Consider the following 15,857-nt stretch of genomic DNA (forward strand, 5'->3'; position numbering starts at 1 on the left):
TGTCCACATGTGAATCTGCAGGGGTGCGACTGCAATCTACATCTAAGGCAGGAGTATCAGCTGTTTCGTGAAATAATCACAGTTCTCATTTGCAATAGCACACTCCATGTGGCACTGGGCAAAGCACTCAGCATGCTCAGCAGTAACTGTCGCTAGCGGGCAGATCCAGTTGATCTGAATTAATTCAATGCAGCACAGGCTCAGACTCTGGATTTTGAGTGCACATGAAGACTAACACTATGTCTCAAGCTGATGTTTGTTTTTTTTTTTTCTCATAAACTAATGAATTTCAGTGGTCAATTTACCAGACACCCATATTTCAAGATTTAGGAATTTGTTTCTATAATGCATTTAAGGAAAAGTGTGTCTTCTTTCACATAGGCATATTTAGGTGACTGCAATTTGGTCAAAGGAAGGAACATGGGACAGCCACTTGCAACGTTCATATCATTCACTGGTCTCTGAAATGAAGCAGAAGTCAAGTCCGGGCGAAATGCATCAATAATATGTTCCCTATTATTTTGGTCAAGCAGCATAAATGTAACCTGAAAAACAGAATGCAGCAATGATGAGTTATTGAACTGAAAAACGAACCAGAGAATATCAGAGACAAACACACAAGCATGCTGCAAAAACAGTTGGATGTTCTATTGATAATTAAGTGCAAACTATAACGAATGTTTCACAAGCTACAAGGCCAATTAATGGGAACAAGGGAGATTGTAACAGTTCCCAAATTAAATATTTAAAACTTTACCATCCATAAAATAAAATGAAATAAAGTAAATAATTATTTCCTGGTAGAGAATTCTACAGTGCAAAGACTTTTTTTCTCTTTCTCCTGACAATTTAAACAACCCCAGGTTTGGTTCCAGTCATTACATTAATTCCGGTGCTGTTGTTTGGAATCAAAAGAAACAGCTCTGTTGTTTGTATGCAAATATGTAGAAGACACAACCTAAATATTAGTATAGGCTCTCAACATTTAATTACCACTTTTATTAATTCGCTGTTCTTTAGTTGGAAATGTAAAATACATATAATACTTTTTTAATACAATGAGGATTGAGAACTTTGATTTCTATTTTTTTAACTGCTAGATGGCACGAAGGCTATTTATATGAAAGGCTTCCAGCATTATTACCATACAAAGGCAAATGCTAGAAGAGATCAGAACCCTGTGCATATTTCCACTGTCTCTGTAACCATTGTTGCCCTTATCAGATTCCACTGAGAAAATGAGAAGGAAAAAAAAAAAAAAGAAAACAAAAGAAAGAAAAGATCAGACTAATGTAAGGCATCTACAGCACATTTATAAGTGGAACTCTAACCTCACATTTGTAACACCTGTGTTTCAGCAGCAAATGGCAATTTTCTTATAAATTGATATTATATATGTATAGCAAGAGCCAGGATACATTGTGTCTCCTGGTTTATCCCAGGTGGACACAGGTTGGGATACAATAGCCTTGAAAGTGCAGTTATTTCAGTATGCTGGTGTTTGAAAATCCTTCAAGGCAAGTATTGAATCTCAGTAGGAGCAGCTTTCCTTGAGCGCAAATCGCTCCATTCAGTGCCAAATTACCACTCAAAATTAAAGTGTGGCTTATAAGCCATCAGAGAAGAAAATGGGAAAACACTCCAACTTCCACTAAAGTCAAGAGAAAAAGTTCTCTTGAGTTCACTGGGGGAAGCAGTGGGTTTATGCTAGGATCAGATATGAAGAAGTTGCCCTTCTTACCTTGTGTCTGAAAGGCCAAGGGAGCAGAGCATCATAGTCTCCTTTCATAACAACAAAGAACAGCGACACATGGGTTCCTTTTCCTGTCCCATCCCCATTCAGATAAATCCGCAGACAAACCTTGTAGCCATACTTTGCAGTGTAGAAAGCTGAAAAAAAGAACTCTTTATTAGTAAAACCTCCTCTGAAAATAAGACAAAATGACTGTTTTAGCATATGCAAAAAGATTTGTGTCATGTTTTCGTATTACAGAGATGAGGAAAACACACAAATCAGTACAGCTAATAAGCTATGAAAATCCAGTGACTGGAATCCTTTAAATGACCCATACCTTGGTGAAAATTATCTGGTATTAGCCACAGAAGGATAATTTACCTAACCAAATTACTTCTCACATGGGAGGTAACTGCAGCAGAAGACTATTCAGTACCATCAAGTACCAAGGCTGTGGATTAGACAACAGAGATCCAGCAGATGTCACTGCAAGTAGCTGCAGCGGAGGGCAAATTGCAAAATGAAAGCCCAGAACAGAACACAGCTCTGTGGCAGAGTACATCACAGCCGCCCTGAATACCAAGCAGGAGAGCATGAGGTCTTCATACAAACAGCATCTTAGGAGCTCTCCTTAATAGCTCCCTGGAGTTATTTTAAAGCACTTCCTGCCCATGAGCAGAAAGGAGCATCATTCTAGAGAAATCAGTGGGTTTTCTACAGGACTGAGTTTAGCTAACACATGTATATGTCGTGTTTTACCTGGTGAGTACAAACTGACTGTTCTACCCGTCACAGAGTCCTGTAACTTCCGGCCAACGTCTGTTATTTTCCACAGAAAGACCCCATCGTAGGACGCTTGCTCAGAGAACAGAAGACTCTTATGAAGATTGCTGAGGCCTGCGTCCTTCTGGGTCAGGCACCGGTGCAACTCTGCAATCTAGAAAAAAAACACACAGTTCTCAATCAACCCCACTGCCCAGGCTGATGTGCTGCAAAAGCAGCAGAATTGTGCAAATGTCCTCATTTTCTGAAGGAGTTCTGAGTTCTTTTGGCAAATTCTTAACATTCACAACTCTCAGGAATAGCCAGAGAAAGAACTGCCTAAACACAAATTTAGATAAAAAAAATATTAGAGATGCCCATTTGAAAATTTATCCAAAACAAGAAAAGGATCTTGTAGATGTGTCTAGAACTTAACACTTCACAGCTTCAATTCCTGTGCTCATTTCTATCCCCGTCTCTACATCATCTCTCTCTGACGTGTTAAGTACGTCATCTATACAGCAAGCACACAAGCAATGTTTATCATAAATATTTACCTTCAGTTCAAGGCCTCGTATTATATTTTGATCAAGTTCACTCTGTCTCCGAAAGGCTGTGATTTCCAAGTTAGAGGTTTCCACTTCCTTATTGAGCACTGACACAATATTCTCAAACACATGTAGCTTATTTTCTAGCTCAGAAATCACTTTCTCCCTCACAAGATGTTGCAGAATGGAATCATCTTCAGGAACAGAAGATCCAGGAAAACAGTCTACTTCCAGATCCCCATTGATTTCCAGACTGCCTGGGATCTGCAGATCAGGGATGCTTTTTTCTGTATCATTCACATTCAGCTGTGATGGTGGGATGAAACCATTTGCAGCTTTGGAAACAGTGCACAAGCTTGCCTTCAGTTGCTTTATGTGCTGCAGCAGAAGCAGCATGTGCGCCCCAACTGCAGTTTTTTCATGCTCCTTCATCTTCTCTTTGCTTCCCTGTAAGAAGACATGATTAATACTCTCTACACAGCTACCACAACTGGCCAAATCAAGCCATGTTCCCTCTAGCTTCTTGGGAGAGACAGGGATGGCAGGACTGCAAGATACAGGCCCAGCTACAGAGCAGCAGACTCTCTTCAGAGACATGGAGAGTGGAAAACCAACAAGCCCCCTAATGATCAGTTTAGGGTACGTGTTCATACGTGTGTTCGTGTTACATAAAAAGAAAACAGTTGTCTACGATTTATGTATTAAACAGGATACCAGGCAGATTACCAGCAAGATTCTCAAATAAGCCAGTATTTAATACATACACCGTCCACAGAAGATCAGGCAAGGCAGCAGCTGCAAACTAAAATTCAGAGAAGACCTATTACTGATTTAAGAGGTGTTACCCTTAAGGAAACATCCAAAACAGAGTGGAACAGCACATCTGATAACCTAGCAGAATTGTAATAAACATCCATTTTTATCTGAAGTCAGTGCACTGTACAGGCCAGAGAACAAACCTTCCTGAAGGCAGCAGTTTTACTTACCCTAAATGAGCAGCCAACTTCAGAAAATCGACATCCATCCTTGTTGATCAAGACTGTAGAGTGGTTCTGTTGAAAAAAAAAAGAAGGCAAGAAAATAATCAAATACCAATTTCAATTCTTTTATCTACCTACAGACACCTCAGCCCCATCCTCAGCAGCTACATGTGTAAATCAGGTTAATTCAAGTCAAGGCATTGCCACAGCTTACAGTGTCTGACCAGTTCTGAAAACTCATTGATAAATCAACCAAGAGTGTGGTGGGTTGGAAGTTTCTTGGAGGCAATCTGGCAGTTAAGTGCCTTTCTAACATACTGATATAGCAGAGTTTAGCAAGCCACAGTGATCCCCTAGTAACAACTTCCCATAAATAATATGGCAATAAGCAAGGTGTCCCACCACAGCCGTGCACACTGCCACTTTAACACTCTTCCTGCTCTTAGAGAAAGCACAGAAGAGCTGCCTGGGAATGAACAGATCTATTGGACCAAAAGCTCTGGCTGGCACAAGAATTTAGTTCCTTTCACAACCAAAAGCACCTGTCTTTAAATACACTGTTATACAGCAGATGCTTCTTTCAGTCAAATGGGTCTTCCTGAATACTTGAAAGGAAACAAACACTTCCCTGGCTTTGGCAGATTAATTTAGTGAGGTAACTGTGGGAGCAGAAAAGAGAAGCTATACATGAGAGCTATGCTGGGATGTAAAAAGCATCCAGATATAACTGCCATGTCTGAAGATGTTCTCAGATGATCAATTAATCTAAATGAACAAGTGATACTTCCATGAATTGAAATAAAGTTGTACTGCTTTCACTCATCTTTTACTTACCTTTTCCTTTGATGATGTTTCTGTTTGCACACGTTTCTGTTCCCTACATAAACTGCCTTCACAGGAATGTTTCTGTCATTAAAACAAGAAGAAAGGAATTGAGCACATTATTAAAATTGCTGAGCATCTTTACTTAGGAGTCTTTGAAACGTTGCTTCTGTTTGGGAATGCTACTCCCATTTCACAGAAAATGAAGGTCAGAGGGGCTTTTCTACAAGAAATTCTGTGGTATGGAAGAGTTTGCAAGAAGTTTCTTGCTTCCTTTCTGGAAGGTGGGGATTTAAAGAAGAGAAAAAGAAAGGAGAGTAACTTCCATAGGAGCACTATGAGCTCTGCAACACATGGTACAAAACCCTGTACCCCTGTCCAGTGACCACTCTTGACCTCACTGCTCAATAGACTGCAGTGTTTTCAGGCTTCTTTTCAGGCAAAATAACCTTCGGAAATGTGGGACTAAAGCACATCTGTTAAAAGTGGGTGCTGTTGTCCCCTCTGCAAGGAGTTGGTTGCACAGGAGATGGATTCAGTGGTTTCTTAAGCTCAGCTTCTCATCTGATCACGCAGCTCAGCTCAGCAGGTATGTTCAGTGACACATCTCCAGATGCAACACCCATTAAATGAAAGCACAACGTGTGATCTGTTACTTATGAGGCCCTGAGTTCTCGGAAATTACTTACAGATGCCTTCCAAGGTCATCCTGGGAAATCTGATACAAGATTGGCAACGTACAAGTCTTGCCCAGTTCAAACCATAGCATGTACAACCACACACGCGTGTGTATGTTCACACATATGTACACCCAGTGGCATGCAGGTGGATTATGGAACAGAAAGCAAATACATGGGAAAACCAAATATAAACTCCTCTTCCATTGGCTTCGCATAGTTCGCTCAGTGTGCAGACCCTTCTCAGGTTCTGCTTATTAACATTTTGAAGGCAGGGATCCAAATTTTCCATCATGATGTAGTAATGCAAAATGCATTAGTGCTAACATGAGACTTCCTGCCTTTCCTGGCTTCAAGGAGGGGAAAGTAATCCTCCTGCCATTGGTTCAAACTACAACTGTAACTTGTGTATTTAACACAGCAACTGTCAGCTTTCAACCCAAACTACACAAGGGGGTTACCTTTAATCTTTATAAATGCCTTTGCATGCCAGTACATTTCCTATAGTCTGGAATTTTTTGTTGATAAAGCCATTTCAGCAGCCCTCAAGTCCTTCCTCTGCAAAGAGTCCGGAGGTTTCTCTTTTGATCCCCAGAAATAGACAGGTCTTTTTTCCACTCTTTAATTTATTTCTGCATACTCTGTATCTTAGGTATTGCACAGCGTGTGTCTTTATTCCTTACTTGCTGCTCTTTCACTCCTTCAGATCCCCGACTTCCTGAAGGGGAGAGAGGCTGGCGGAAAGTTTGTTTAAAACATGGGACTGCAAAAGCCATGAGACCAACAACTGATTAGCTAAGATGGAGAGAGTGAGAGCAGTGCCCCAAACTTCCCGTGCTCCTGGAGGACTGGGGATATACACACAAACAAGCAAAATTCATATGCCACATAACTATAAATTTAATAAGGCAAATCACGCAACCAGTGGAATTCCAGTTTTATGAATATTAGCTAAGGCAGGCAGTGGAAGATCAACATTTCAAGGCAAATCCCCTGCCAAGCTTCTTAACTAAAAACTAGTAAGATGACAGCTAACCAGAATGAGGGGGAGGAAAACAGTTTGTCACTGCAGGAAAATGAAGCTGGCTGAGGTAGATCTGCAGTGCCACAGAGCTCAGGAAAAAGAAAGGTGCTCAAGGAACAGACTCACAGCTCAAGTTTCACTCTCCTGCTTGCCTGCTGCACTTTCAGAAGGTTGCAAGGGATTAAGTGTTGCCACCTCCTGGTATCTGCAGTCTCTCTGAAACAGACACTGGATTTACCACTGGTACAATGTGCCTGCGTCCAGATACTCTTCTCTCTCCACAAGAGTCTCAGCAGATATGAAGAGTGCATGCAAAAGCTTCCTAAGCTTGTTTTAGAACGAGTGCCTTCTTCATACTCCATGAAGAGCTGCTACCCCCGTATGTTGGGTGTATCTCATGGCCCAGTATTTGGAAAGGCTTCCATCTGTGACAGTTATGGCACATAAAGCCACCCACTGCTATTCACATCAGGCTACACTTCTGAGATACTCACAACGCTTCTGCTATGTAGGTCTTAACATCACTTAACATCACTCTAGGACAAAACTCCAGGGCTGGCAACTATTCTCTTCGCATTATCTGGAGGGCTCAGCATTCATCCTGCTCTACCCCAGAAGAGTGCTGTCCCAGCAACACCTTTCGAGACGAGAGCCCACAGGGTCATGAGCTAGGTGGGGCTGGGATGAGAAAGCTTTCAGAGGTTTCAAATTGAAACGCATGTAGTGGTGTTAGCAAGGGTGGGTCTCTCTTGTTCAAGCTGCTATTGCTTTGTCCCAGGAGTTTTTAAAGCACAGAATGCCCTAAACAGAAGGTGATGCACTTCCACCATGAGGCTGAGAAACGTGCAACTGATGCTGTATCTTTGGCAATCTCGTATAGCAGATAATTTTCTAACACTTTTCACCTGCCCCACCATACCATTTCCTCCTTCAGCAACACAGAGCAGTTTCTGTTAGATCCTTTGATGCCCTCAGACCACTCCCAGAACTTGTACCACTTTGCATCTTCAAAAATGGGGGGGGGGGAAATAAAGAGCAGCTTCAAAAACGTTAAAATGAGCACACGAAGTCACTTAAAATCTGCAAGTACCAATGCAGGTTGTTGCCCTGCTTTCATAATACCTAATAGAAATACTATCTGATGAAAGGAAAAAAAAGAAAAAGGCAATTTTAATTTGAATAAAAAAAAAACAAGACTCTTTTCAAGATCTCTTCCCTGCAACTGTCTGTGGTTCTTTATCACATCTACCTCATACCGGGAGACACACTTTGACACTGGAGCTAAAATGGGGACTACCCGAGCTCTGGCTGAGCACACAGGTATTTCCCCCTCCCTGCTGTAACATCACAAGCAGACTATCAAATACACATCATTTTTCTCTCGAATACATGCATAGAAAAAATAGCAAACTCAGAAGAATTAAATTTTCTCTACATGCAGCAGCATTCACGAAATCGGGATGAAAAACGTCATGATAGATTATTTAAGCCATTAATATAAAACCATTATTTGAAACAAATAAATGTTCTTACTTGGTATTCACTACTGGATAGGCTCCGCTTGCACTTCTGACACACTGTCACGTTATTGACACATCCGTCTTCCAAATGATCTGCAAGATTCTTTCTCATTACCACGTGTCCACAGCCAGTGTGACAAGGGATTAAAGCATATTCACATAAACTCTGATGCTCCTGGAAGTTAAAAGTTGCAAACCAAAATGTTAACTGCGGATAAACATAAATAGCTTGCATTCTGCCAGCTTTGCTTTACATTTCTTCTAAGCTTGGGTAAAGTCCCACTCTATAGCATTACTAAGATTAGTGTTGAAAAATCCACCATCTTTACTGGGGCTTTTTGATAATTTGTAACTTAAAAAAAATATATAATAATAATAATAAATAATAGTAATAATATATATTAAAAAAAAACTTTTGATAAATTCAAACATGAGCTCTCTCTGGAACTGCTCTGACTGACAGGATGAATGTGGTTAGCCTGCTGACATTTCTATGTAGCATAAAAGAATGGTCATCTGACACCTATGCAACAGTTAGGATACAACTCTCATCTATATTTTAAATAACTTCTAAAACTTTTCATTATTTGCATCTTCTCATCTCAACAAGAAAACCGTCAGCATCTTCTTTCATGACTACATCCAACAGGTTCACTTTCATTCTTAAAAACACGGTATTCCAACATAAAATATTTATTCTGGCCTCTTCTACTGAATATTTGGCACTGTGTCACAACTGATTTTGTCTTTAGAGGGAGATGGCTGTCCCCTACAGAACTGGCTCAGACATGCCAATTTCAATCACACGCTCAACTTTCAAATTCATTTTGCCATGTATTCGTGCTGAGAGGGGCTCCAGTTTTCAAAACTATGAAGCTGAGAAAACTGGGCAGACTTTTTTTCCTTAAAGAGGAATGCACTCAAATAGAAAACTCGTGCAAAATTAGCGAAGACAAGAAAAGGCAGCAGCACCTCAGATGCTTATTGCATTCACAGGCATCCATGGTACATGGCAGACTCCCTGTTATAAATACAGAAAGGCACCCTGTTCCTACAGCAGTGGTCCAAAATAAAGCTGCTTTAGCATCATGAGATTTATCTGCATTTTTTCATGATTTTGTTTTGCATGTCGGATTCACAAACCCTGTCCATCTAAATTTTTTATCTGGGGCATTTCACATCTGCCTGAAAAGAACGATGAATGCATTCAATCAATTGGAATCATCTGCACAGGATGAAATTATTTCTATTTAAAAAAATACTGAAGATATTGCTCATAGCAACGTCCTGGAAATTGAAGTATTTTCATGCTACTGCTTGTAGCATCTTTGAATTTAAATAATAAGTAAACTCTACAGAAAAGAAATACAATAAAAAACCATAGCTGACACATTTGAGCAACGTTAATTTCACAATCATTCAGGATGTTCTGGATTTGATCAAAGCACTGTTAAAGTAATGAGATGTTTTGAGATACTCTGTTGGTATGAATCATGATATCTTTGTTGATTCTTGTGAATTTGCACTAATCTGTGTTTGCTGAGAAACTAGTTTCATTCTTCTTCTGTCCACATTCAAGTAAAGACACATTTTAATTTAAAGAAATTGCCTTTAAACGTACTTCAAAATTTTTCATGATACCAGACCAACTGCATCCAGGGGTCACACAGTGTACTTTGAGTTCAGAAATCTCTTTATTAATGGCAGCATCACCAAAAGCCTGGAAAGTAAACACAGTAAGGAAAAATCACTGGTCAGAAAGTACTCCAGCATGCATTTTTGTGGTAGGAATTATCAAGACTTCAGATCTTGATAAATCCCTTCTTTTTTTTTTGTTTTATTTACTCTACTACCATAACACTTCCCTATTTAGCAAGTATTCTGATGTTAGTAGAGTCAAATAATTATAATTTCTTTGTTATGATTCTAAAATAAATTATTTGATGTATTATAAATTTATTGAAAAATGCATGGCCAACTATAGCTTTTATTTCAAGTTCCTTTTCACAGAAGCCTGAAATACATCACGTGCAACGAATGTGCTGATGTGATCCTAACTATAGGGTGCTGCCATGTGCATTTCCATAATGAATGCATTTCATTATTGGGGTCATTAACACCTCCTAAAGTGCTGTAGAGAGGACTTGAGTCTGTTCTGCAGTGAGACTACATTTCTCAGACCAGGCTGTTTCCATTTAGTATGGCACTGTGTACTAAAGAAATGTAAACCACATGTGAGATTTTTTATTTATTTATTTTTTATTACTTAGCTGTTGTTTTTTTTTTCTTACGCTGTGAAGAATTGTGAAATTATTCAGCAAAGGATAAAATACTACACATTTTTAATATTACCTCTTGCACAATCAAAATAGGTACAGTGACACAAGAACAAGACAGTGGTAAGTGCACAGTAAGAGGACAACAGATTCCCTATGTAACCTAACGAAGAGCAAGTCAGGAATTGGGGGCCAGGAGGGAGTTTCTACATATAAAGGGCGAAAAAGCATTTAAAAATGATGTCCACACTTCAGTGAGGTTACTGAAATTCTATACAATGAGTTAGAAAAGTTAGCAAATAAAATTATCAGAATCAACATTGCTGTTTGTTTTTTAATCTAGATATAAATGTTTGTAGTCATCTACATTCGTCATATTAAATCAAGTAAAAGAAGCACAACCAGCTCTATGAATGGTAACAAGGAAATAAATTTATATATGCAGAGTCTAATAGAAACTCCTTTCCTCTTCTCAACCTGTAAACAAAGTCTACCTCTGAAGAATTTCTGCACACAGATCACAAACAACTCCACAAATAAGAAATTAAAAAAAAAAAAAAGAAAGAAAGAAAGAAAAACTAATAGGCTGTACAAACACGTGTGGCTCCATCTGCATGTATGGAAGATATTATGTAGTAAGCCAGCAATTAGTGAAAGCATACCAGCCCCAGCCTCTAAAATATTCTAGTCTAATTCATGAACAAATCAATGAAATTCAAGTTATCAAGCACATGGTGGCTTTTTTCCCCATGTCATAAGAAAAAAGCTCAAGGAATTTCCTGACATTACTAAATAGATCTTTTAAAATATATTTAACTACAGGGACAGTCCCAGCAGTGCCAGGGTTTCTTACTGCTGTGTGCATTCCCTGTGCTTTTTGTTTCACACGTGGAGTTGGTAAATCACTCTGGACACAGCTCTGTTAAAAAACAAGGCAGAAAAGCCTCCTCTCTTCTTTTATCCACATAGGTCACTGCTTTGAAATACCCGCAGAACTTCTTGCCCTCATATCTGGGAACATAAGCTTGCACGGAACTTCGTTAGGGGCCTGAGTCAGACCCTCGTACTGTAAATGAGATGACTCTCACTGACACTAAAGTGTTCTGGGTCAAACAAAAGGAAACAGAAACTATTTCTCTCTGATTTGCTATATTGTAGTTGGACGTCTCCCTCTCGTTTTAGCCATTTCAAAGGAAGATGTTGGTGCAGGTGCTGCCGGTGGCTGTTGTGGGACACCACAGACGCCTGGTTCTGCCTGTCCCAGAGCTCGCTGCAGCTGAACCAGGATCTTCCACTGCTCTAACACAGCGAGGAGGGGAGAGCCACAAAGGGGTTTGAGCTCAGTGCAGAGTAGAGAATTGCCCCCTAAGCAAGTTTCATGAATGACAGCAGATAGGGTGTGAACAGAGTTGTAGGCGGATGCCCCCCATTCCTCTAGCTGACTTCAGTGGCAGATGCATACCAACTGATCCTAACGAAGAGCACCAGGGCAAGGCTTGAAGTACATGTAGTATACCAATGGTTCATAAATTAAGAACATGACAGGGAAGGTATGGAAGATCATGGGATAAGATAAGGCAGATACACCTCTTGATAGGCCCTTTTATTTCCTCTTGAGTAAGTATCTTATTTAAAATATAAACATATAAACAGATAGCATAGGGAATAAACATTAAGCAAAACCACAGTAAAGGTAAAGCAGAGATTAACCAGGATAAGATATGGAGCAAAGAACAAACCTGCTATACAGTCTTTATTACTCATGTTGTTCACAAACTGTGGATCATTTGTTGTAAATTGATCTGTACAGGCAGATCCTCGTGCTTTTGTGGTGACTGACTTCATGTGGACTCTCAACAGGCATAAGAATCTGCCCAGACAGATCAGTTTGCAAGAGTGGGGCCCTGTTTACTGTAACCCACCCACAGATTTTGCAGAAAGTCCCGAAAGACTTAGGGAGAATCCTGCACCAGAGAAATCTGAAAGTTATAAAAAATTAACAGTCGACATAGAATAAGAATTTCATAAGGGTTTAGCTCTATCTACCTGTGGTTCTATGGTGCATGAAATTCTGTTACCAGGAAATTTGCTGCAGAATTGAGGATTTTTTCTGAGATCTTACTGATTTCAGTGTTAAGTGCAGATTCACTATTTTGCTGCAGTCAGTTGCTATATTTTGCCTTTTACCTCACTGCCAGCTGACTCTTGGGTTTCATTCTTTCCTAACAAATTCAGACATAATGTGTATCTTGGTATTCCTGCCCGGAATTGGAAAGGAAGGAAGAAGATGAGCTGGTACTGAGCCCTGTGTTTGTATTCAGGATAAAGGATAGTGCAGTGACATGCCTGGAAAATCACATAACAGCAGAAGAGATCTGCAGCATTACATTACAGATGAAAATTATGCAAGCCAGTGCATAATTTTTATCAATGATTATGTTCAGCTCTAAGTTTTCCACTCTTTTCTCCAGATATCCCGGCTGTCAAAGCACTCTCCAGGCAATTCAGCTGGCTAGCCTATACTCCAGCTTCTTCTCTGAGAGACAGCTCTAACCTGAAAGTTCGGTAACATGTCAGAAGGGTGCAGAGAAACTTGCCACCCCCAAGTGGGAAAGCCACTATGATACTTACTAAGGAAAGTAAGTAACAGCTAAGACATTATTACAGGTAGGAAAGCACAGGTTAACGGAAGGCAATAAAGGTTAATTATACAGAACAGTGGGGAATTTTACACTGCAGAACTGAACAGAACTGAAAACTCCTAAGGATGCCATTACACCTTTTAAAAACAAAAACTTTGGGAAACTCAAATGACTGAAGCACAAGTTAACATTCTCTCCTAAATTATTTTTTAATGTTGGCTATAGAGGAGACCAGGCAGTGATTAATGATAAATTAATGATCTGGTAACTACGACTTACCCTTTCTTCTGCTAATAGGCTTCCTTCACTTAAAGTACTGGGATCCTCCTCTTTACATTTCTGGCAAATTGGATTTTTATTGTTTCTGGCAAAAAGAATAAACAATCAATTAGTTAACTGTAGTTTAGGATGTCTTTGTATACACACTGAAATAAATCAAAATGTGGAAGTAATTTCTACTCAGAATCCATAACCTTTGTTCATTAAAGGGCCGATTTTTAAACACACTGAGGTAAACAAACAAACAAAACCCCTGCTATTCCATTCCTTGAGATCAGAACCAGGCCCGTACATTTTACCTGTATTTCACCAAAGCAGCAGCAGCTTGGATCATGAAAAACAATAAAGCTGGGAACCTATTCAGCCAGGACTGCAACCCTGTCACTGTATCTTGACCGTTTCTGTTTTCCAAAACATCAAAGCTCAAGTCAGCTCACATACACAGACATGTACTGCAATTTCACCTCCCACCTGTAGGGCAGACAGGAACTTTTCCAAAGGCTCTGAATCAAGGTGTAATTCTTGAAAGAAAAGGGAGGACAGAAGCAGGTATTCAATCATAACAAATACCCACCTAGCTCCTGGTTTCAGGATAATGGCTGTCATTGTTTGTCATTAATGGCAACAGCACCTTAATATGTAGTGATCTAGCTGAGTTATTACATTTCAAACTCTAAGATAATGTTTATTAAAATCCCATCCCATCACTTACCAAAGGACTGTAAACTCCTATGGTAGTATTAAGTCAGCCTTGCACCAATTGTCCAAAGTTAAATCAGTACTGTTATGTTGCAATTACACACAGGAAAACTGACACCTTTCAAGCTCAATAATCCAGCCTTTCCCACCCCATAGACATCCATACTGGAAACAAGGAAGGAGGCAGAGACCACCCCGTGTTCCCTGGAGGTAAGTACTTCCAGACCGTACAGTGTCTTCAGACCTGTGGGCCAGGCAGCCACAGACTCTCACCTACTGAGCACAGTGGCACTGCACAGGGTACTTCCAGCCACAGAACGGGTCACAGCAGTGTGACCCTTTGTAACAAGGACCTACCGTACAATCCACGACAGGCAGGCTGAGCAGTATCTATGCCCACAGAGCGTTTGCAGGGCTTTCTTCAGAATATTATTGCAGTTGCTGCACAGGTACTTCTGATCAGGTGCATCTTCACAGATGTTAGTGGGATATCCAAAAGGAAATTCATTTTCATCAGGAGAAGAGCTGGGGACATCCTGCGGGCCTCTGCTTGATTTCTCAGCCATTTGAAGCAAACTACTGTCAAAGATGAGGAAAAAATAAAAGGTGCTGAAACGAGGAGACACACGCTCACTTTGATGTGAGAGAACACATCAGGCATCAAAGTCCTCAAAGCAGCTCCAAATCTGTGTAGTAGTCTAGTGATCTGTTTAATTGACTCTGTAGCTGACATGCGTGACTAAATGTCACAGCGGGGTTTGACGAGGTACCAGCAGGAAATTACTGTACAGATTTAAAATTTCCCTGAAACACCATATGAAAATGGACAATACATTAAACAAAAGTCCAGGGTTTTCTTCCCACAGTTTTTCAGTTTGTAGAAAGATGAAGTAAACAGTCCCATCATCTTGATCCCATCTGTCCATGACACACAAAAGAATTTCCTGTAGAGTAAATCCCCAACAACATTCAATTTCCAGCAGCCAAAATTTGAGATTATACTTTATAGATGCAGAAATTGAGCAACTGATATGTCTTTAATGACTTTCCTTAAGTCCTAACACTAGTGGCAAAATGAAAAAGGAAATCTCAAGTCCACAAAAAGCTTAACACCTGTGCTCTAACCAGAAATACCTAAAGCCACACATGAAAAGGTATAAAGCATGTTCAGCACGGGTTTTGGTTAACAAGAGGTGTGCAGTTGAATACTTTTGGATATGCAACCAGAAGTGATTCTGGTGGTCTCCACAGTTGCTTGGAAAGTTCAAGACAGGTTTTTACCCAGGGGCCTGGCACATTTGGAACACGAATCAACTGAAGACTTTATTTTTTTTCCCTTGACAGTACTGACACAAAATAACTTATCTCAGTACCAACTTTGACTTTATTAAAAGTAACACTACCAAGTGTGAAAGCGATGGAATCAATATTTAAGTTGATTGGACTCGTTGAGGTTTGTGCCCTGTGGGTGCCAGGTTGCCCGAAGCAGACTTGCCTTGCCTACATGTCCAGGCTGTGGTTCTGGGGCACACTCAGGACACGCTGCAGCCCCCTGCACTGTGCCAGCACACAGCGAGAGGCTGGGATGGAAGTGAGTGCAGCTGCCACCTGGTATAGAAACCCGTAACGATGGGAGACCCAAATTCAGCTCCGTCCCCTGTGTCAGGGGACTCAGACTGACATCTCCCCCCTTCCCTTCACCGCTGCAGCAATGCAGGCACTTTCCACACCTCCCATGTAAGCTGTTTGCTATGTGGGGACAAACAGCCAGACCTTTGGGCCAGGCAAGGCACAGAGACAGCGGTGTGACTGTGACACCCAGCACACAGGGCATCCCCAGGATTTTAAATACTTCCTTGAACAGCTTTATTTTTTTCTGGTTCAGGCAATTCA

The 15,857-nt window shown here is 40.4% G+C and overlaps 1 protein-coding gene across 8 annotated transcripts in view; it reads right to left on the minus strand.

Annotated features, from left to right (window-relative positions):
• Window positions 1-255: 255 nt before the first annotated feature.
• The window catches only part of TRAF1 (TNF receptor associated factor 1), a 28,748-nt gene continuing 13,146 nt past the window's right edge, over window positions 256-15,857 (minus strand). For 3 of the 8 annotated variants that reach the window (XM_068656794.1, XM_068656793.1, XM_068656797.1), the window contains 10 exons: window positions 14,322-14,540; window positions 13,266-13,350; window positions 9,690-9,788; window positions 8,082-8,243; window positions 4,860-4,931; window positions 4,032-4,097; window positions 3,055-3,492; window positions 2,495-2,672; window positions 1,742-1,890; window positions 256-545 (listed from right to left, as the gene is read on the minus strand). In XM_068656794.1, coding sequence (XP_068512895.1) covers window positions 327-545; window positions 1,742-1,890; window positions 2,495-2,672; window positions 3,055-3,492; window positions 4,032-4,097; window positions 4,860-4,931; window positions 8,082-8,243; window positions 9,690-9,788; window positions 13,266-13,350; window positions 14,322-14,540 — 1,687 coding nt within the window. In that variant the 3' untranslated portion in view covers window positions 256-326. Of the gene's footprint in view, window positions 546-1,741; window positions 1,891-2,494; window positions 2,673-3,054; window positions 3,493-4,031; window positions 4,098-4,859; window positions 4,932-8,081; window positions 8,244-9,689; window positions 9,789-13,265; window positions 13,351-14,321; window positions 14,769-15,857 lie in introns of all 8 variants that reach the window. The other 5 variants (XM_068656792.1, XM_068656791.1, XM_068656795.1 and 2 more) reach the window with 3 other exon arrangements.

Source organism: Anas acuta, chromosome 20 (assembly GCF_963932015.1).
Source record: "Anas acuta chromosome 20, bAnaAcu1.1, whole genome shotgun sequence".
Classification (NCBI taxonomy): Eukaryota; Metazoa; Chordata; class Aves; order Anseriformes; family Anatidae; genus Anas; species Anas acuta.